Raw genomic sequence first — 22,820 nt, 5'->3', positions numbered from 1 at the left:
AAAACATTATAAAAGTAAATGCGAAGCAACTGTATTCAAAAATATATTAGAATGATAATCAGATTGTGCAGCATAAAAAGTTATAAATGTAACTATTGTATCTGCTGTATAGTACAATTACATTGCAGTGCTTTACTACTACTGTATACTGCATGTACCGTACTGTTTTATTTTATTTCTTTCTCTCTCTCTCCCATTGATTATTGATTTTGGACATCGTAACTGTATTTTATGATGAATAATGCAGCTTTTTTTTAATACGGTAAAATTTCAGTTCTTTATGTAAGAAATGGTAATATATAGATAAAAATGGTCTAAAACAGTTTGAAAGGTGTTTAAAAATACCTAAAATAATTGGGTATGTTAGTAAAAAAAAATCATATACACACCTCTCTTTCACAATGCGAAATTTCGACATTCGGGAGGAGTTTTGGAACGCATCCTTCGCGTAAGTCGGGATCCAACTATAGACAGTTCTTAGTAGGAATTGATTTGTTAGAAGTAAACTGCTGTGATATAACATCAAAAGTTCCAGAAGTTTGTCCCATGAAGTTAAATTGTGATATATTTAGTCTTTGATATATTTAGTTGTTTTTTTTAAGAGGGGAGGGGGGGTAAGGGAGTGGATTATTACATGTATGAGAAGTAATAATGTGTTCTATTAATGGCTTGTGCCTGCTGGGGAAATTTTTGGGGAAGTATATGATACACACATGATGAGCTGTTCTATTAAAATTTGTTATTCAATGCCTTGTCCTCTCTTAACTGCATTGCTGTAGGCAAAATTCTTACTATATTGCATTAGTTTAAAATTCTAATAGTACAGTGAAGCCCTGTTTATACATTTTTGAAGGGACTGTAGGAAAAAAGCGTACAAATGAAAAAACGTATAATAGGTATAGGTTAATGTGTATTAGACTCTGCAAGGACCAATTTTAAAAACTTATAATTGATAAAAATGTATAAACGGTGCTTCACTGTATTATCAATGCAATTTTAAAATATTGATAATTATACAAGTTTTTGTTGTAGTTATTAGCATCAGCATCTTTTATTTGCCCTTTTCTTTTTCTCCAGGTATCAGGAATCGTCTTTTTAAAAACACATGTTGCTGAAAGTTTGTTATCACTACACATGCAAGCTCCTCTAGATAGTTGCACGTATTTGGGTTTAGATAGTGGAGTAAATCCCATTCAAGTAAAGCATTTTGATTTACGTTTTGTTAGTAAACATTTCCGTACTGCTGCGTTATGCTTCCATCTCATTACTATTTGCTAATGTACTTTAAACCTTTATTTGCAAAGTTTTAATAATTCTTTGATGATTTTTAATGCTCCCCCCCTCTTCCTTTTCATGCAAGTTCTGTATAAACCAATACAATGACAATCACACTTGGTGTCTATAATTATTACTCTCCATAATTTAAAGAGATTTTTGATGACTTAGGTTGAGCAGTAATCTCACAAAATTGAATCATCACTGAAATGTTCATGCTATTGCCCAATGAGTTACCTTATATTAATGTTATACAGAGCTAAATTGGCTCAACGGGGTTACTTATATTTGAATCTTTCCCATAAAATATGTTTGGCAAAATTTCACTCAGTTGTCCAATGTCTCCCTCAAGTAGCTTTTTTAGATTACTATAGTTTCTATGGAGTACTTCCCCAGAATGAGAGTCCCCAAAAAGAGTAAAGTACCTCTTAAAACAACCCCCAAAAAACTTCAGCAGCACAGTCTGAGCCGTGGACCTTCTGTCGTGGGCAGTCCTTGGTATAATTCTTACATCTACCAAGGACCTCTTTATAGGTGTCTTGTTTAGACAAGATGTATCATGAGGGTATTCAATGACAAATCAACCAGTTAAATTCTGAAAGTTTTGAACTCTGGCATCTCAGATTTTAATTTAACAGTTTCAAGCCCCTTAGGAATATTAAATCAAACTTAGAAAAAGTGATATGCTGCATTTCTATACTAAATTTCCAAAGTAGTAGAAAATTACTTCATTTTGTACTTTTGCCCCTCAATTGCTTTATACAGGGTGTCCCAAAAGGTCGTTTACAAACTTAACATGCTGGTCTGCCATATCATGATGAACAAGATTTACATAGTAACATAAGTTCGCAAGCCCAATGCTGGCGCACTACGCACACCAAGTCAGGCACTAACGGATGCAGAACATGTCGCATATTTATTACACAAAGACGATTTTACACAACATTTTAGTTTTCAAGGAAGGCTTATAGCTGTTGTTGAAATTTGTTGCCTTTAACTGTCAGACACCGTCGCAACGAACGAAGTACCGACCATCGTAATAACGATCCATTCTGACAAGATTTCTCTGATCGCTGCGTTGTGTTTGCAACGTGATTATGAGAGCTGGCAGGACTCAAATTTTAGCAACTGCTTTAAGCTTTCCTAAAAGACTAAAATGTTGTATAAAACCGTCTTTGTATAATAGATATGTGACACGTTGCGCATCCGTTAGTGTCTGACGTTGTGTGCATGGAGTGCGCCAGCATTGTGTTTGCGAACACATGTTCCTATGTAAATCTTGTTCATCATGGCATGACAGACCAGCATGTTAAGTTTGTAAACGACCTTTTGAGACACCCTGTATAGTTCATATTTAAATGTATAGATTATGATTATTTACGTGTTTTTTTTTTGAGCAATCACGATTGCTTATTGCTTTCATTTGACTGTTTTGATGTCCTATCATTTTATTTTCCCACCGCCATCACCGTGGACCGGCAGCCTCACGATGCTGCTCCTATAGCGAAAGTCGTCTCCAGGTTTTGTCAATATCCTACACTTACACGCATACATACACGCACGTGCAAACAAACACATACACACGCATACATACACATACACAAATGCATACATACACCTACATGCATACATAAACACATTCATACACCTACACACAAACACATACACACACACGCATACATACAGGCACCTACACATACACACACACCTACGCACAACTACCCACACACTCATGCCTACACACACATACACATTCCCCCCCCCCCTCACCACAAACACTCATACACACAACTGCCCACACACTCATACTTGCACACAGGCACAAATACACACGCCTGCACCTTACATACACACACACACACTCTGATTGCGAAAAACATAATTTGAATTTCAGATGTCAAAATTCAAATTAATTTTTAATTTTTTTTTTCAATTTTATTCAAAAAATGCAATTAGCATTATTGAAAAATGGTATGAACTTTGTATCTGTAGTATTTGCTTTTATTCTGCTTCTTGCATACATCATTTTTTTAAAAAAAATTAAGCATTAGCAGTAAAATAATGCCTCTTTGTTTTGGAAACGTGTTGATAACCTTATCAACACTCAAAGGTATTTAGCAGTAAGTTACCGCCACTAAGCCAGGGCTAAGGCAGAACTACGTGCAACATACCAGACAGCCCAGTTATCACATCCTAAGACTGCAGTTTCATTCTTATTAGAACTCCTCAGTCAGGAATAGTGAATAACCGAGCTGGAGGCAGATGTCATCTCATTCAAGCTGAGAGTGCCAACAAACTGGCAGAGTGAATTTGTCTCACCAGCTAGTGTTCGCAGCATGGTGCGGTTCGACTCATTAATTGAAGACAAAGCTTGGGTAAGCTAGCAGTAAGTTACCTTCCCTAAGCCCTACCAGTTTTGTGGCACTCTCAGCTTCAGTGAGATGACATCTGCCTCCAGCTTAGTTATTCACTAATCCTGACAGAGGAGTTCTAATAAGAACAAAGCTGCAGTCTCAGGATGTGATAACCGGGATGTACGGTACATTGCATGTACTCAAAGGTATATATATATAATTCCTATTGGATTGAACAGTGCCTGCTCTTCAATTTTTTCTGTACTGAGCAAATCTTAAAACTGCTGCCCTTACCGGTCTTCTTTCAAGCTTTCATATCAAGTTTCAGCAAAAGATCCTCACTAAATCAGGATGAATTTGCTTCCCTCTAAAAATTGCTGTCCAGGGCAAAGGCTTCGGCTTGCTCCTAGATCCTGCATTGAAATTGAATTCTTTAAATTTATTTTCAGTCTCCTCAGGAGAGAAAAAGTTCTCTGTTGCTGATATCAGCTCGAGAGATTCATGTGTGTATGCTTGTTTTTGTCTTGTGTGCAGGGGCGGAGTGGGTCCCCCAAAAGGGCTTCAACCTTGACTCCCAAAGGGCACAAAAAAAAAAAAAAAAAAAAACGAATGTGCACAGAGGGCGCATCTGACAGAAGAGGGTAACAAGAAATGGGCAATCACATATTTTTATAACAATACATTCAAACCTGTTTTTGTATGATTTTTTTTTTTTTGTGAAATTTTTCTTTGCGGTGTATGAAAATTTCAATCAGATTGGGACTCAATTGACGTAATTCATTATAAAACGACCTTTTTTTTTTAAATGTGGTCCTTATCAACTGCACAAAACAGGTTTAAGTGTATACTTATGAAAAGTGTGACAAGGGAAGGGGGTAAGGTGAAGTGTGATGCAAGGAGGAAGGGGATAAATTTGTTTAAAAAAGGTGTGACATCATTTGTGGGGGTATCCCCTAAAGGTCAACAGTTGGAACATATTCCAAGAAGGATTCTTATATGCAACCCTTTTCTTCATTCTACATTTCTTAAGCATATTGGAAGCTGTTCTTTTTGAAAAATGTCAGTTTCATCAGCGGTCACTGAAACATTCTGCATCACCTTATTTTTGACAATTTCTTCCTTCATGATTTTTACACAAATATAAATTGAATGATCTGGTGTTAGTGAATATGCGTTTGCTTATCCTGAACCTGACTTTAAATGGTTTTCAATAACTGAATCGTCAGAAGCAATTCTAAAACTTAATATATGTATACAAGTGTCAAAAAATAAAGTATTGCTTCTAATGCACATACATGAATAGACACAGCTATTCTTTTGAGTTATTAAATGGACATAGATTGTTTTATGGGGATACAATGAAGTTTTGTAATGCACACCACTTATAAAAAAAATTTCCTTCAATTAATATGCATGTTACATTTGTTTATGGTAATGTCCTTAAAGCAGTACCCCTTCCCCTCATTTAAATAATCTATTGTTACAAAATATAGTAGAATATACAAACGGAATAAAATTTAAGTGGTTGTATAGATTATTCAGGGAATGTGGCAGGTAAAAGTAAACCTTTGTTTCAGAGGGGCTGAAACAAAAGTTTTGTTACGCTTTTGACTAATCTGTATTATTCTTTAGAACATGTTTACTTTAGCACAAATAAATTTGAGATTTTTTGGATTACTTTATTATAGGTGTCTTTATTTTTTGATATACTAGTTGCCATGGCTTCCAATATGACTAAGGAGTCTTTCATAGTGGGAAAATGTGGAAAAACATACAACTTAAAGGCTGGCATCAATGAAGGAAATTCAAAAGAAAACATGTCAGCTCGGCTGTTGGTTTGGTCTGAATTGTCTAAGTACAAAATGTCGCCCAGTAAGTCAAGAAAGCTTTATATACTTGAGGATTTATTTTTAAAAAAATGCATTACTACTGGAGCTTTTAAAAATTGCAAAGAGAAGGTCAAAACAATTTTAAAGGTTTTGGAAAATACACAAAAATAATGCTTCAAATTCTTGTTATAGATTTTAGAAATAAAAAATACTTTCAATCTGGTAAAAAGCCCTAGATAAATGTTGCAACAAACAGCATAGTGCGTAATGCAACTAATTTTATTATGGAATAGCAATTTCATTGTCAGTTGTAACTTTAAATACAAATTTATATCAGCAATAATGTGGTGCATTTGCGCAATAGTGTGATCCATAACTCATTTATTGTTTTAGATTTTTCAGTAAATATCTTGCAACTAAGGTATTCATACTTAAAAATATAAACCCTTCTTTCTTTTTCAGAGTTATTAAAAGGACATCAACACTTATACTGGTCTAGTCAAGATGTTGCTACTAATCATATGTCAAATTTATTCACCATATCCCATTCAGAAAAAGTGCATTCCATTAATGAAGCAAGTTAAACTATTACCATATGTCTTGTTGTTGGGGTTCAAGCGAAACTGATAGTTTTTATTCTCTAAAATGTAAAAATTTTCTTGCCAAGCATAAGATGAAATTACTGGTCTTAATTTGTTTCATTAGGATGATGCTTTAAACCAACATAGCTTGCTGTGCTATAATTTAAGATCATAGTTTTAGTGTTTTTTATTTGCTAATATTCAATTTTTTAATATGGTTTTGCACTTAAAAGATGCTCTAAAGTTTCATTCAGAAATATATATTGTTTATTCACAAGTTCCTTATATTTAAATTGTGAAAGAATATAATTTGAAATATGTTTTGTTTATCTGAATACAATAGTTTTAAATGATAATATCGTGCATGTAGTAAATCAGTGTACTCAAAACATTCTCAGACGCCTTAGAAGCACCTCTGTTACAAAAAAAAAAAAAAAAAATCTAAGAAAATTAGTTATACTTTTCAACAGGGAACTTTATTCTTAAATTATTATACTACGGAATGAAGAATCCATAAATGCTTCACCTCCAGCAAGCCTTTAAATAGAAAAATTGATCTGGTTTTATAGGCAAGAAAAAAATTCTCAACAAAAACTTTTCTTTCTTTCTGTCTTTTATTTATTTTCTTTCCTTTTTAAAAAAATCTTATGAGGAGAAAATCAGCCAAAAATCTGGCTGACAATCATCTGCATTTTTGTTTTCTGTGAGAACCAAAACTTTAATGCAGGGGCGTAGCTAAGGGGGAGGTTTTGGGGACAACCTCCTCCCCCCCCCACAAAACGTTAGTCTCAAAAAAAAGAGAAAAAGAAGAGGGAAGAGAAAGAAAAAAAGAAAAAGAAAAAAAAATCACTACGACTTTTTTCTGTGTAACAAAGGTCAAAAATTCACTTCGCTCCCCCCCCCCTTAATGCCATTGAAAATCTGCTCCATGAGTGACACTCAAGTATAAAGATGCCTCCCTCTGCTGCAACATATTTTTGATAATTGAGTGAAATTTGACACTTCGCTTTAGAAATGAGATTGTTTGTTAAATCCACGTATAGGCAGCCTTTCTTTGTCATAGATTCTGCAAATTGTTAAATATGTCTAATTTTATGAGCCGCGCAGTGAGAATATTGCATACAGTCAAATCTGTATATTTCGAATTTCACGTTTAAAAAAATCGAGATAAAGAGGTTTTAAATTACAGAGGTTTTAAGAAACTTTTTATAGAAATTTGAAATATGATGGTGAAAATTTGAAATCGATACTAAAGACAATATGGGCTCTTGATTAAAATTCCTCTTTATTAGTTTTCTTAGATATTTATATTATTACATTATTAAGTGCTTTATTGCGAGCTTAAGGAATCATTTTGACAGTAAAAGAAACTTTAAGCATATCTTTTTCAAGAAAAGTCTTTATTGCTTTTTAGTCCTTGATTTTTTTTTTTTTGCATTCATTATTTATCCTCTTGAGGTTAGCAATTGCAGCAATTTTGCATTTTTGCGGGGAAAGCAGGACAAGGGGTCATTGTTTTAAGCTATTTAAATCTCAGGCTAACTTGGAAATCAGGAAAAACTACTACTTTAGCAGGGTCGTGGGCACTTGGAATAGCTTACCGGAAGAGGCGGTAATGAGCAAGGGAGTGGATAGCTTTAAGAGGGCCATTGATCTTCATTGGGGACTAATAAATTGACTAGGACCAGCCTAGCTGGGCCCAGAGCCTGTTGCTGGTCGTCACATTTGTATTTGTATTTGTAAATCTAACTTGGCCAGTAGTCTACAATTTTCCTTTTTTCATCACTTGAAAAAAAACTTATACTTTCTTTTCACTCCTATCATTTCGGTTTTCTAAGGAATCACAATTTTAAGAAAGAGAGCAACCAAAAAGAACTACTAATCCAGATAACAGAGCAAAATGGCTTTTAACTTGAATGACCTTTAAACGTGAACTTTAATGTTCATCTCAACATGCCAAACCTGTGAATTCCACCCCTTAACTCTTTTTCCAAGAAAGTGCGCGAAACGACTGTCCTTTGGTTAATCTTCCTGGAATTCCTATTCGTGGAACACATTTACTGCCTCCTCAGCTCTTGAAGACAATTCCTCTGTTTCTGAGTTGAAGAAAATGTTTTTGTTTGCTGCTTTGAAGATCATTGGGCTTTGAATCCGAAAATAATAGCATAACCGGAATTCGAGATGATAGAGGTTTTTGTTGGTCTGGTCTTGTGTGTGTCATAGGTCATAGTCAAAATTACCTTTGCTAACCAGAGTATCCATTGCAATCACATTGATTCTTCAGCCAGTATTTCAAGGGCGGATCCAGGCTCCGGTTAAGGGGGGGGAGTCACCAAACGTGTACCCAAAAACAACAGTACCTTGGTGGGGGGGGGGGGGTTACGACATGCTCCTCAAAAAAAGGGGCTTTCTTCGGTCTAAATCATAGTTTTACCATATTTCGTTATGTATGAAGAATCTGAAAACGTTGGTATTGAAACCTTGTGCTTGTTTCTTACTTACCAACAAATCGTTCTTGCATTATTAGCATATATAAAACAAAAAATACAGTATGCTTCTAAGAAAACTATGTATATTCTAAATGTTACAATTTTTAAACTTTGTGGAGGCCTGATTTTTCTAATTTGAACTAGGAGCAGCAGCAGTCATTTATGTTGATCAACGCACTAGATTATACTAATATGAAAATGAACTAGTATGTTGTGGCCATCACGAAACTTTCTTCTATATATTTTTTTTTTTTTTTTTTTTTGATCCCTCCCCATGCTTGACGAGGAAGCAATATTCCCAACAAAAACAAAATTACACATGCAAAAACTTGACTACCATCCCAATGTCTGAATTATTTTAAAAGCAAAGCAAAGAGCGAAAATTGAAAGTTATTTTAAAAGCCTTGCTTGAATTAATTACAAATATTTTATTTGTTAACAAACATAAGATGGCAACAGTTAAAAATTTTAAATCATTGACATAATATTTCCGATCATTTCCATTCAATTAAAATCACGAGAAATACACAGACGACAATCTATTACGATTTATCTTTCTTATTGTTGCATTAATAAAGCTATTTTTATTCAAAAAACAAAAACAAAAAACAACACCTCTTGGAGCAATTGGCGTCAAAATTGAACCAATGCCTGTTTACGTATGGATTCACATATATTCCAAATTTCAACCAGAACGCAGCATTACTTCTTGAGATAGGGCACTCACAATGGAGAAAAAGAACGGGCGATTGCGCTACCCCCTTTTTAGCTGTTGACACCAAAATAAAATCAGCTCTTATACCCACTAAGGACTACTTGCCGATAAATTTTTCTTTCATTCTGTTCATTATTTCTTGAGATACAGCAGTCACAATCGACGACAAAAAACGTTCTATAGCTCAACCCCCGTTTGAGTTATTGACACCAAAATTGAATCAGCACCTGTTCCTGTTAATGATAACATATAGACCAAATTTTGTCTGATTCCGCCAGTTACTTCCTGAGGAATAGCAAGCACGCGTAACTCAAAAAACGTCCCATTGCTCCACCCCCCTTGGAGGAATTCGCGCCAAAAATCAATGGGCACAAGTTCACATAGGGGCACATATGTGTACCAAATTTCGTTCGATTTCATGCGGTAGTTTTTGCTGTAGAGCGGCCACAAAAAACTGGTCACACACAGACGTGACACACACACATACACACACACATACATACACATACACATACATACACACACATACACACACACACACAGACAGACATTTTCCAAAAATAGTCGAAATGGACTCAGCACACCTCAAAACGTTCGAATCCGTCAAAATTCGAAATTCGAAAATTTGCACGAATCCAATACTTTCTTCTATGTATTAGATATAGAAGAAAGTAAAAATTGTAAAACGAACAAGAATTTCAAATCGTAAAAATACCATACTGAATAGTCAGTAGCAGATTTTAGGGGAAGTTCAGGGGGTTCAGGCCTCTCCCAAAAGAAATAAATTAATGCAACTATTTCATTTAATTTTTTAATTGACTTCTCTTTTACATAAATAAACTTTTAGTCATGAAAAAGAACACAAAACACACAAAGCATATTTGATTAAAAGTATTTTGTTTGCTAAGGAAGTACAATAGACTCTCTCTATTCTGAACACTCATTGGACCGAATGAAAGTCTTCAGTTTAAGAGGGTGATCAGTATAGGGGTAGACGGAAGTAATGCGTACGTGATTCCCGGGACCATCAAAATGTGTTCAGAAAATCTGGGAGTTCAGGTAAAAGAGTCAACTGTACTTCAGGAGTCAGAGACCAGAGCGGCAGAATACATTTAATTCATCGAAGAACCTAATACCGCATTTCGTCTGTTAATTCCTCTTTGAGGGAATCAACTATTAACATTTTAAAATAATGTGTAGCCTAGAAGAGTCATTTCTATCCAAGAAGCTATTTTGGAAACAATATATTTATTTTTTAGCTTATAAAAAATGTTGAATGTGAAAAATCCCATGGTAGTTTCTTGGCTAAGCCATATATAATATTAATAGAAATGGCATTTAGTATCAAAATGGTATGTCATCTGTATCATGGCATTAAGAACAAATCGACAACTACTTTGAAAGAAATAATTTCTACATAAAATATAATACAATACTACTAATGTAAATATACTATAAACTAAATACAATAAAATTTACACATTATGAAGGTATGATTTTCTTAGTTACATAATATTTTATAGTTAACACATAAATTAATTTATAAAAACTCAAATGAAGTATGGGTATAATTAAAAACCTTAGCCTCGTGTTATAATCATTATGATAATGTTTCTAATTGAAACCGCTTATTTTATAGCATCTCGGTGAAATTATATATGGTTTTTAGTAGGGGAATGTGGGGCAAAGTGAAATAGTTAACATGACTGAGCTTTTTCAAAATGAACAAATTGGAAATTTGTTTTGAAAATTACAGTACATAAAGAAAAAACATTGTATTTTATAACAAAACTTGCATTGAAACCTTGTTTTTGATTTTTGGCAGTGAAATTGTTTCTTCAAATAAAAAAGTGGAAAATGTTCACTTTTTTTTTCATGGGACAAAGAGAAAATTGAAATATTTTTCGAATGAAATATGTTCTATTCCGTTGTGAAAAATATTTTTGATCAAATTACTAAGTAAATAAAACGCGGGTGATTTATTAGATGATTGAATGAGTAACTTTGACTAATTGTGAGAAATATTAAAAACACAAGTAAACTAAATATTAACTAAATAAATACTGCACCGAATATTAGAAGGTCCCAATTCATCATTCAATAATATCAAAATAATTTTTGAGTTACAACAAAATATTACAATTTGAGTATCATTTTTTAAAAATTGCTTTCATTATCATACGATTAGATTTTTGGAGGTAATTTTTTCTTGACTTGAATAGACTACACGTGACACATCTTACTACACAGTTAAAAAATTACTAGTTAAGTAGCGCTAAAAACGGAGTAGATATTTCACCATTTCACTTTGCCCTGCTATTTCACTTCGCCCCACATTCCCCTACTAAATTGGCTTGAAATGTTAAACATATTTTACCTCCACATCAAAAGTCTGTTAGTGTGTAATAGTTATGCATTAAAAAGTAGTTTAATTAACCTTAAGGGATCCTAAAAAACATTTGAAAATAAATTCAGGAAAACTTGGTTATGAAAAATAACATTGGTGAAGGTGAGCACTTTTCAATTTCCGGAGTCCCCTCCAAACATTATTTTAGGATTTCTGAACGGTTTTTTTCCACACATTTTCTCACAAGACAAAGTTTAACTTCCTTTTCGACTTTTTTGCGAATCTAGTGATTATGTGGTCATCATTTACATCAATGTCTCTGTGGATATTTAAGAGAGAAAGTCCCACAATGCGTTTCTCACACATTGAGGCTCTTAACCAGATTTTTAAACGCCGCAATGTCGAGAAGGTTCGCTCACTTGTGGCAATTCTAACTGGCAATGTACCTATGAGTCAAAGAAGGCAATTTATTCCAGGATACATGTTCTTGTCACATTCTTCAATAAGTTTTATTATACATGGAGGGAAATCTTTAACTGGACTTCGATTCTTTTCCCGTGTCCACTTCGTGAACCACAGTTGATATTCAACTTGCAGCGATCATGTATTAACTGGCAAAAGTCCTTTATAAAAATACCCCACTTTGTGTAAAACTTTGTTATTAGTACCTGCTAGCAGAGTTTGCGGCAAAAATGCTTTAAGATTGAAAACTAACCACATTTCGCCAAAATTGTCGAAGAGTGTCCGTTTTAATGAGAGTAAAAATCCTTTTTACAAGAAAAGTTGTATCCGTGACCGAGTTTGAGAGTCTCCACTTTAATAAAGGGAAATTTAATGTTTTAATCCTAGAAAATGGAGGAAATAATAATAATAAAAAAAACGTCTGAAATGCGGGGTGTATGTTATGCAATATGCTGCTTCAAACTGCTTAAAGTCAGAACTCTCTGCACGAAAATCTTTCTAATTTAAATAGAAAAACGCTTCCCCCACTCCCTATTTTTGCGCTTGGATATAATTTAAATTTGTACACAAATTGGGTGATCCTCAATTTCTCCTTCGAAAAAAATCTGTAACTGGAAAATTAAAAAGGATCTGGTGGGTTATGTTTGGTTTGGTTAAGGGGGGTGGGGTCATGACCCTCATGATCCCCCCCCCCTCTTGGACCCACGCTTTTCCCCTCCGTAAATTTTGCGCTTGGATATAATTAAATTTTTTATACAAACTGGGTGATCCTCAATTTCTCCTTTGAAAAAATCTGTAACTGGAAGAATAAAAAGGATCCGATGGATAATGTTTTGTCTGGTTAAGGGGAGTAGGCCCATGATTCCCATGACCCCCCCCCCTAGGATCCACACTTGCCCCTCCCCCCCTTAATTTTGCACTTGGATATAATTTAAATTTGTTCATAAATTGGGTGATCCTCAATTTCTCTTTCAAAAAAATCTGTAACTGGAAGATTAAGAAGGCTCTGTTGGGTTATGTTTGGTCTAGCTGGGGGGGGGGGGGGGATCATGATCCCATGACCTCCCCCTTAAACCCACACTAGCCCCCCCCCCATAATTTTGTGCTTGGATATAATTTAAATTTGTTCACAAACTGGGTGGTCCTCAATTTCTCCTTCGAAAAATTCAGTAACAGGAAGATTAAAAAGGCCCTGTTGTGTAATGTTTGGTCTGGCTAAGGGGGGGGGGGGGGTTCATGACCCCCCATGACCCCCCATTGGATCCGCACTTACAGTATTTACTGCGTATTCTTTTGGAAACGTACAGTCTGTTTAAAGTAGTACATTCTAAGTGAAAGTTGTTGCATAATGAAACAAACAAGACCGATAACAAGCTTTTTTCAACTTAAAGAAAAAAAATTAAAATGACGAAAAGGATTGCTCTAAAAAGAGAAAGTTAACGTCGTCTGAAAAAAACGAAGTACAGTCTGCAAAGCAGCGTTAGTCTCATCGGACCCTTCTGAAGGTAATTTTATTTTAATTCAAAAGAAAAACTGCATAGCATTACTTGAATAAAATGTTTAAAAACGAGATGAATCTAGATTATTTCTATTAGCTTGGTTCGGATTAAAAAGTAGAAAATAAAAAAGACTTCTGTTTATAATACCCGAAAATTGCTGTTGCTCCCTCAAATAGATATTTATGTAAATTCTATAGCAGCTAATAAAATTAAAAATGAATATCTTTACAGATATATCTATAAATATAATATCTTTATAGTCTGACCACCGATAAGATTGAAAGTCAAACATCCAGTTTACAGGCGGAAATGGAAGTATCTATTAGCTTTCAGGGATGCCCGCTTTTTTATATGTGTGTTAGCCTCTAAATTAAGCAGTCACACTGAAATGAACGGAACACGCTCATCAGATATTTGATTTCTCCCTGATTTGGATAGACTGGCTTTGACAAGACGTTGCTAGAAAATTTAACTTTAAATTAAATGGAAGGAAAAGAAAAAAAAGTTGAATTTTCCATAACATTAAAAAAATAAAAAATTCTTTGCTTTTGTTTTGTTTGACACAAGTATCGGAATTGGGGCACCCCATTCCAAAGTACGTAAGATTCACCTCCCTCTTATTTTTTTAATACTAAAAAAATTTACACACATACACACACACACACACATATATATATATATATATATATATATATATAAGACCCCCCCCCCCCCGAAAGTCGGGTCTAGCTACGCCTCTGCTTTAATGCTTAGCTACTTTTATTTTACATTTTTAAAATAGTGTATAAAATTACAATGTGGTCATCAAGTTTTCAGTATTGTGTTAAGTGGATTGCAATATAAAACATTTTTGTATTGTAAACTTTTTCCATTTACAGATTAAGATTCTTTTAATCACTTTTTATTCCAGGCTTCTCTGAATTTATCAACTTCAAATTGCCTTCTGGTGAATTCATGTATCAAAACTCTCAAAAACTGCCATATATTTAGTGGCTCTATAGTTTGTGATTCAGTATTTGAGACACAAAGTCTTTTCATTGGTGAAAATTGCTATATTTCTGGTGTCCTAATGATGGATTCAGATGCAGTAAGTTAAATGTTTTTATTGCTCAAAGCTCTGTTATCATAAACCTTTTATGAAAATGTTGATCTTGCTTCATCTTTCATCATACCATGCAACCTCAAATTCCACTGTCACTTTTTTCTTTAAAACATAAAAGCAAACTTCAGGTGGTTGTCTGATCTTAATTCAAGCCATAATACAGTAAAAGCTCATTTATACTGTAGGGTGGGAAAGACCTAATTTTGTATATTAACTTTCTGGGCAATTAATTGCAGCCCAAGAAAATTCAAGCTCATTTAAAAATACTCAATGTAGCAAGATTTTAAGAAATTAAAGAACAGAAATTTAATGTTTTTATCCAGAATCATGGGTGCAAGACCTTCCGTCTCAGGAAGGATTTCCGTCTTGGACAAAATTTCCGAGACGGAGGTCGGGACGGAAAGAAATTCGATGACTTTCTTCCAGTTTTTACTTAAGAAAGAAAAATTGAGTGTTTGAAAAATATGCTTTAATATATTACTGGACCGTTCCATAACCACGAATTTACATCGACATTCTCTCGGTTTTCCATCATGGGCTTGTTTTGTTTGCAACGTGCTTCTGAAGGAGTGCCTTTTAGACTCTCGCCGTTTGATTTTTTTTAGGTGTAGCTCTGTTATTTCCAACTCACTGCATTGCAGACCGCGCAGTTGCTCGCTATTCTCCCTGATTTTTCGAAATAATCGGCTGTAATTGAAAATTTAGCTTTTCTCACGCTATTTTTGATCATCCTTTCGTTTTTTTCATTTGCGGTTTTTTTTTTTTGCAAACTTTACACGTATAAATGAAAAATATGTACGCTCTTAAAATGTCTTAAGAGTTGAATCTGAATCACCGATTGAGATCAAAGGGCGTCCACATGCCAGGTAAAATGGAAACTATCGGAGATTTTGAAGATTTTAATGAAAATGGGAATTTTGGAAATAATGGGGGGGGGGGGGGGGGGGGGGTTCAATCTGGTTGGAAGCACAGATGGGCAAACGTTCCTGAATTTTTTAACAAAGACTTGAGGAATCACTAAATTCCAATGTCAATGAATTTACTTAACACTCGCTAGAATGGAAATATGGGGGGGGGAGAGAAAGGAAAGGAGAAAAATATCGGCAGCACGAGTTTGCGAAGAAATGCTGCTCTTGCAAAGAGGGTAAGTTCGCAAATTAACCCACGATACTGAGGTCTTAAAATGTTTATGTCTTGGACAATCTAAGAGGGGGTGGGGGGCTTCTCAAGGACTCCAGTATAAAATATCGAAAAACTGAATTGAAAGCCATTTTTGAAGCTAGGAGTGGTTCGATATTTCTCCTCTGCAAACTCTTAAAAATTTTAAAGTCAAAAAGTTTATGCTGTCTTTAATGATGTAAAAGTGTGGAGGTTTTAAAAAAATTGAAAACTGGAGTCTTAAAAACACTAATTTAGGCCATCTTTGGTGAATTTATGAGAGATGGTTTTGGTGTTCTAACATGAAAATGTTTTGTAGCTGATGTATTTAAAACTATTTGAGGCTATACTTAACTGACGTAAGTAAAAGGGAATTTGGGACCCTCTCCCGAAAAGTGTTTTGTAATTGAAATCTTAAAACTTTTAGGCTGTCTTTGGGAATGTCAAGAGGTAGGGAGGGTTCTCTCTTTAGGCGAAATTCCGAAACTGGGGTCTTAAAAGTGCAACTTTAGACCGTCTTGTGGTTAGGGGTTCCTCTTCCCCAAAAAATATTCAAAACTGAAGTATTCAGAACTCAGCTTTAGTTAATCTTTGGAAGACTTAAGAATAGGGAATTCGAAGGATTTCTCTCAATAACTTTTATAATAAAATTCTTAAATCTTCGGTGATGAAAAACAAACCGCAAATTTAAGTCAAATTTAGTGAACTTTGGGGAAGGGGGGGGGGTCTCTCTCCCCGAAAATTTCACCGTTCTGAAGTATTGAAATGCTATGTTGGCTATTTTTGAGTGAGTAAAGAGTTAGGGAATTCAGGGGTCTTTCTCGAAACATTTTCGAAATTGAAGTCGTTAGAAAAATAAATGTTAAACAAAAACTTACGCTGCGTTTAGTAAACGCAATAAGAAAGGGGGGGTTCCGCACCTCAGCCCGAAATATTTCCGTTTCTGAAATTTTAAGAGCTTTGTTTCGGGCTATCTTTGGATGACTTAAGGGGGGAAATGCGTAGGAAGATTCTTTCAAAAAGTTTCCAAAATTAAATTATTAAAATTTTGAGGCGGTCATAAACCATGTTTATAGGTAAGGGGGGTACTATTCCTGCAAAAAAAAAATTAGAAACTGGAGCCTTAAAAGAAATTTAGGACATTTGTGGTGAACTGAGAGGAAGGTGTTCTGGAGTTCTCTTCCGAAAATGTTTTGATGCTGAAATATTTAAAGCGCCTCTTTAGGCTATATTTGAGTGCCTTAAGAGGGATGTGATTCGGGGACCCTGCCTGATGTTAGGATTCAGTTCCCCTATTTCTTTTTTAATTAATGAATATTGGAAAGGGTACCTTGTTTAAAAAATATATCTACTTCACTGATGCAATTTTTTATTGCTAATGTCACCACCTGCTATCTTATAAAAGTATTTTTTTTCAAATGAAGACTGTGGGGGAATGGTGCTAGTTCATTGTCATTAGTCGACCATACTCTTCCCCCACCTTTCCTTCTTTTCTGGTTTGTTGGCGCCAGGGCCGGATTTAGGGGAGGGCAGGCGGGGCTACTGTCCCGGGGGCCTCCACAACAAATGGGCCCCCACAATAAAATTTTTACAAAATATCCTAACTTTCACATGTCGAAAATATCGGATATATACATATATATCAAAATATTCGGATATATATATCAAATTATCGGATATTTTCGAAAATATAATGATCTTTCCGAACCCTGATTAGGGGTCTCCACACTTCCAAATCCGGCCCTGGTTGGCACTACCTTGGGTTTATGTTGCAAAAGTGAAAATCTCATGTCCTAAGCGATTTTATTGCTACAATAAAAATGTTTACGATCGGCAAAAAACTAATGGTGTGAGGAGCTGCGAGCGCTTTTACCCCTAACCTTATTCAACATTGTCTAAAATTGCTTTTATGGAACTTCAATTTCGAAATATTACCGAAGGAGAGTTCCTGAATTTCATCCCCTCAATAGTGCATTCACAAAGCGTATAAACGTTATGAAAGATGGAGTAAAATTTCGTTTTTAAAACTTCAATTTCAGGGGAGCCCAGAGCACCCCCCCCTTTTCTCCAATATTTTTGAAGGTTGCCCAATAATGTGATTTTGGGACTATCAGTTTGAAATAATTGATGTCCCTTAACCCCTCCTTTCCCTGAACTTTACCAAAAAGGCCTACCATAGCGTTTTTTGGGCGTCAATTTGAAAAAAATTCTGGGGGAGAGCCCCCCCTCCCCCTCCTTATTGCCGGATTTTAGGTTTTTTGGAATTTGATGTCAAAACGCTTAAATATTACAATTTAAAGGCTTAAAATTTAAATCAAACACAGATTCCAAAGCTGGCATTGGTAAAATCTACAGCATTTATACACATATTTTTCCTTAAGTTCGCATGCGGGCGGGGGGGGGGGGGGGCGAAAATATTTTCCGTCTTGAACACATCACCAAACTTGCACCCATGTCCACAATAGAAGCAGCAATTTAAAAAACAAATGCTAGTATCAAAAACAAATCTTTGAAAGTTGCAGTTGTGCAAAAAAAGATTATTCTTAAAAACTACTATGAAAATTATGCATTTTCTATCTTAAATTTGCTTATTACAGTTTTTTTTTTTTTTTTTTTTTTGAATGGTTATTTTCGTGCTTTTTATGAAATGTGTTTTTGAAATTGTGTCTTGAAGAATCTTCACTCATACAAGAAAATAATTTTAAAAGGTTGATCTCAATTCTGAATTGAAAGAGTTGCAAAAATAAGTTAAAATTAAACAGCTTCTTTTCAAACTCACAAGATTCTTGTAAGACTCAATCTAGTCCAGGTATTTACACAAACAGAATGAAAAAACTGTTTGTAGGGGGCAGGATGAATGACTGAAACATATATTTTAAAAAGTAGTTTCGATACTCTCTTTAACTTTACCTTATACATTGGACTCTCTCTGTTTGAACACTCCATAATGTGAACGTCCCTGATATTCTGAACACATTTTGATGGTCCCGCTGAAATTCCATAGACTTAACATAGGCTGACCTCTGTGTACTCTGAACACCCCAGTATTATGAACCTTATTTTTAACCCTCTTCGGATATTACCTCTCTATATCATCTCCTCAGAGCAACCATAAGATAGCTTAGTGTTATTTTTGGTATTAGATATTTCATTGTTGCTCTGAGGCGACGATATACTGAACATGTTCACAATTGGTACTCTAGAATTCCTATGAACCTAGTTGGAAAATTTGAAATACCTTCATAATTTTATTACAGTGATTGAAGAGCATTAAGAAGATGAAGAGAAGGGGGAGGAGGAATTTTTTTTACGGATATTGTGTGTGTGTGTGCTGCATTACATAAAACCATTCAGCTGAGAAATATGAGTCTGAAGTTTCTGCCAGTGAACTGCATATTTCAAGAATCCAACCATTGTATCAAGTAGTATTCAAGACCTTGAAATTATGATTACCAACAAGCAATTTGTGGCTGAAAACGACCTGGAAACATTTTTACTTGAACAATTGAATAATAGCACATACCGAGCACGAGAATACACAATGCAAAAGCAAATTAAAATTGCTTCTCTTTTTACAGGTGTTGTACCGATTACTGTATTAAAATATTTTATAGTTGAAAATTATGTAAATCTTTTTAAATTAAGGAAGAAAGAAAGAAATGAAAAAGTTTAGGTCCTACTGAGTTTAATTGGACATTTCACTTGCTGCCAATCCAAAATTCAACACCTCTATCTAAAAACACTGGTATAGCTCACTTGGCAAAGTGCTCAACACAGTCCATTAATGCAACAGAATATTTAAGCATGCATTTCCAGTCTCCCTATATAATGAACACCCCCAAAATCTGAACACTTTTTTTTCAGTCCCATGAGTGTTCAGAATAGAGAGAATCCACTGTATACTTACTTTTCTTGATTTTTTGCTTCTTGTTTTCCTTTGAAGGTGCTGGATTACAATCCTTTCACAGGTTATAATTTCTGTTTGTGTACTTAACACTCGACAGTCAATATTTTGTTATACTTAGAAGGACTAGAAATTATCAAAATGTTTCTTAAAAGAGAGGGTAAATCTCACATAAAAATGTATATAATTGTTTACAAAATGCCAGCATGCGAACAAGAATTCGTAAAAAGCAGTGAAAATTAAATCGTACATTGTTGGATGTTTTAAAAACTTACGCTCTCTTTCTCCCTTTTCGGAAATGTTCAGAACTTTGTGGTAGACCTGATTTAACAATAACCAAGTTTTATGATTGTATTTAAAAAAATTGATTCAAAACCCTGTAGTTCTTGTCTGGACACCCTTTATATCTGTTTTCTCTATATATCCCTGGCTTTCTCTCACTCTACCATATATATATATATATACAGTAGAAAACCGTTATAACACCGACCTATATAACGCAATTCTCTATAAACTGCACTACTTTTCAGAAGTAAACAATAGGTTTTGAAGTTTAAAAAATCCCTCTGTTTTGCTTTTCAAGCATAAAAATTCTTAGGCAAATTATATTTGGAAAGTTTTTCATCTTTCCATCTTATTTCAAAGCTTTTAAAATGAAAATTAGTACTCATAGTAAACAGAAAATACCAGATGGCTCTTGAAAATGCAGCTGTTATGAAAACCATGAAGCTAGCAGGATTCTTGCGTGCAAGAAGACAAGACAAGAAGCGTGCAGGACTTTGATGTGAAACATATTTATTTGTGAATAACTAGTTGTAATATTGGTGCTTTAATACTCATTGCAGATAAAACTCATTCTGAAGTGCTAATATATAGATATATTCTGAATATTAGTTTCAAAATTTGTGAAATGATCTATATAATGCAAAAACCTGTATAACGCAAAAACTCTAGTCCCAAGGTGTGCATTATAACGGTCTTCTACTGTATATATATATATATATATATATACTAGCAGTACCCGCACAGCGATGCTCGTGCTAAAAATTTAATAGAAGTCTATTGAATAAAAAAAAAATTGACGCCCCCTCCCCTCTAATGTAAAATGATCATTTTTCTTCGTATAAAATGCGTACACATCTTTTCAAAGGAAAAAAAAACTATTAAAGTTTCTTTGGAATTTAAAACTTTTTGTCAAATCATTAAATTAGATTTACAGTTGTTTTAAAACTCTATTTAGCGAGTGAAGCGGTTTTTACTGCAATTTAAAATATTTCACCAAATAAACAAAAAATGACATCAAATAATATCGTTCAAATGTAAAAATAGTTCCGCAACTCTATTGTTTATCGCCAAACTCGCCCAGCAACCACGCTCTCATAATCCATCCATCTAACGAAAAAACGGGGGGGGGGGGAATCCAGTGGAACATTTAAAAATCATCGTCAGAAAAAAAGAAGAAAATGTCGTACATTTCACTCAAATAAATACAAATCAAAAGTTTCTTTTCTTCCAAAACAAATCGCCAAAACAATGAATTACATTTAGGGTTGCTTTAAAGCAATAATCCTAGACTGAACTGCTCAGCACCTAACACGCAAAGCGACCACGGTACCGGAACCGAGCCCTTTTGCAAGTGAAGTGGATGTTTTTTCTTTGGCAAAGAAAAATGTAAACTATATCACTCATTACGCCTCATTCATTATGCGTTGGGGGCCTTCGTGGCTTTGTGGTAGAAACTTCGCTTCAAATGCCGGTACACTTGGGTTCGATAACCTCGGATGCTCTGAGTGGTGTACTTCCTTTCTTTACGCTGAAAATCTTTCTCATAATGTCTTATGTGTGAATAAATAAAAGAAGTCCAAAATCTCGAGGCAATGGCCCTCAATCCTTCCATGATTATTAACTATGGACACGTAAACAACAATAGTGTCATAAGTTAAAGGCAACAATTTTCAACTTAATTAAAAATATGGCCATTTTTATAGTAATGAATGGACTTTAAAAGTCACTCCACTGCAGTCATTCCGTCAAAACGCATAAACTTGAATTTGTCAACCTAGTGCATGAAAAATTATTTTAATGAACAGTTTCTTATTGTTACTTCTCTATCACGAAAGTATTCGTCAGTTAAAAGATTGAATGAATATACACATTCCACAAAAATATCGTTTTGTTCTAAGAAGTCCAAAAACTTGGTTCAGAAAAGTGTCATTTTATCACGGAGCAGAAAATACCACAAACATTGAGGAAAAGGGAATATAATTTTTTTTTTCTCTGTCTTGTTTTTCATATTTTAACAATGAAGTGCAGAGAGATAAAAAAAAGTCAGCTGAAATGAAAATAATTTCACTTTAATCGCTTAAACCTCTTAAAAAACAAAAACAAAACTGTCTTTCTGTTACACATGGAATTGCTCTGAACTCAAAGGCATTATTTTCTCCATTGTAATTAAAATAGTAGGGCTGTAGACATTACCGAAAGCTGTCGATCGCTGTAAAATAAAATCCCAACAAAACATAAATGTGAAAAGAAGCCAAGTTCGATCAAAATGAGGCCCCTGGGTAGACGGTGTCACTGATAAAATAGTTCAGATCTGAACGGGTACCAAGTTTCATAGCTGTTCCTCATTGAAGTTAAACTGTCCCATGTTTTTCAATTCATTCAGAAAACGTTTTTTTTAAATTTTCTTTGATTTCGGATTTTAAACTTGCGGCAAGTTTTGGACGTCAATAAACAAATTCCAAAACATTTGACTGCTCCAATCATACAGTAACTTGGCAAGCCTAAATCCGGGATCGAAGAAAGTAAAAAATTGTTTTCGTAATGAATTGAAGAACACGGGGCAGTCCAATTTCCATGAGGAATTGCTATGGAATTTGTTATCCGTTGAGATCAGAATCTTGTCGGTGACACCGTCTACTCAGAACCTCATTTCGATCGAACTTGCCTACTTTTCACATTGATATTTTGTTTGGGTATCATTAAGTTTTGAAAGCTAAATCACCGTAATGTTCTTCTTTAGAATTAAATGTAAAAGCGCGTACAAATACAACTTCCATCCCCCCTGCTTTTACAATGCACTGCTTTCTTTTCATTAGTAAT

General features: G+C 34.5%; 1 protein-coding gene across 1 annotated transcript; it reads left to right on the top strand.

Annotated features, from left to right (window-relative positions):
• Window positions 1–1,100: 1,100 nt before the first annotated feature.
• Window positions 1,101–6,153, top strand: LOC129220521 (L-fucose kinase-like). Its single transcript, XM_054854949.1, has 3 exons — window positions 1,101–1,197; window positions 5,318–5,501; window positions 5,921–6,153. The coding sequence occupies exons 1-3, from the start codon at window positions 1,135–1,137 to the stop codon at window positions 6,040–6,042; spliced, it is 369 nt and encodes a 122-aa protein (XP_054710924.1). The 5' UTR covers window positions 1,101–1,134; the 3' UTR covers window positions 6,043–6,153.
• The last annotated feature ends 16,667 nt before the right edge of the window (window positions 6,154–22,820 follow it).

Source organism: Uloborus diversus, chromosome 4 (assembly GCF_026930045.1).
Source record: "Uloborus diversus isolate 005 chromosome 4, Udiv.v.3.1, whole genome shotgun sequence".
Taxonomy (NCBI): domain Eukaryota; kingdom Metazoa; phylum Arthropoda; class Arachnida; order Araneae; family Uloboridae; genus Uloborus; species Uloborus diversus.
The sequence above is the reverse complement of the archived record's forward strand: the minus strand, read 5'-3'. Positions and strand labels throughout refer to the sequence as shown.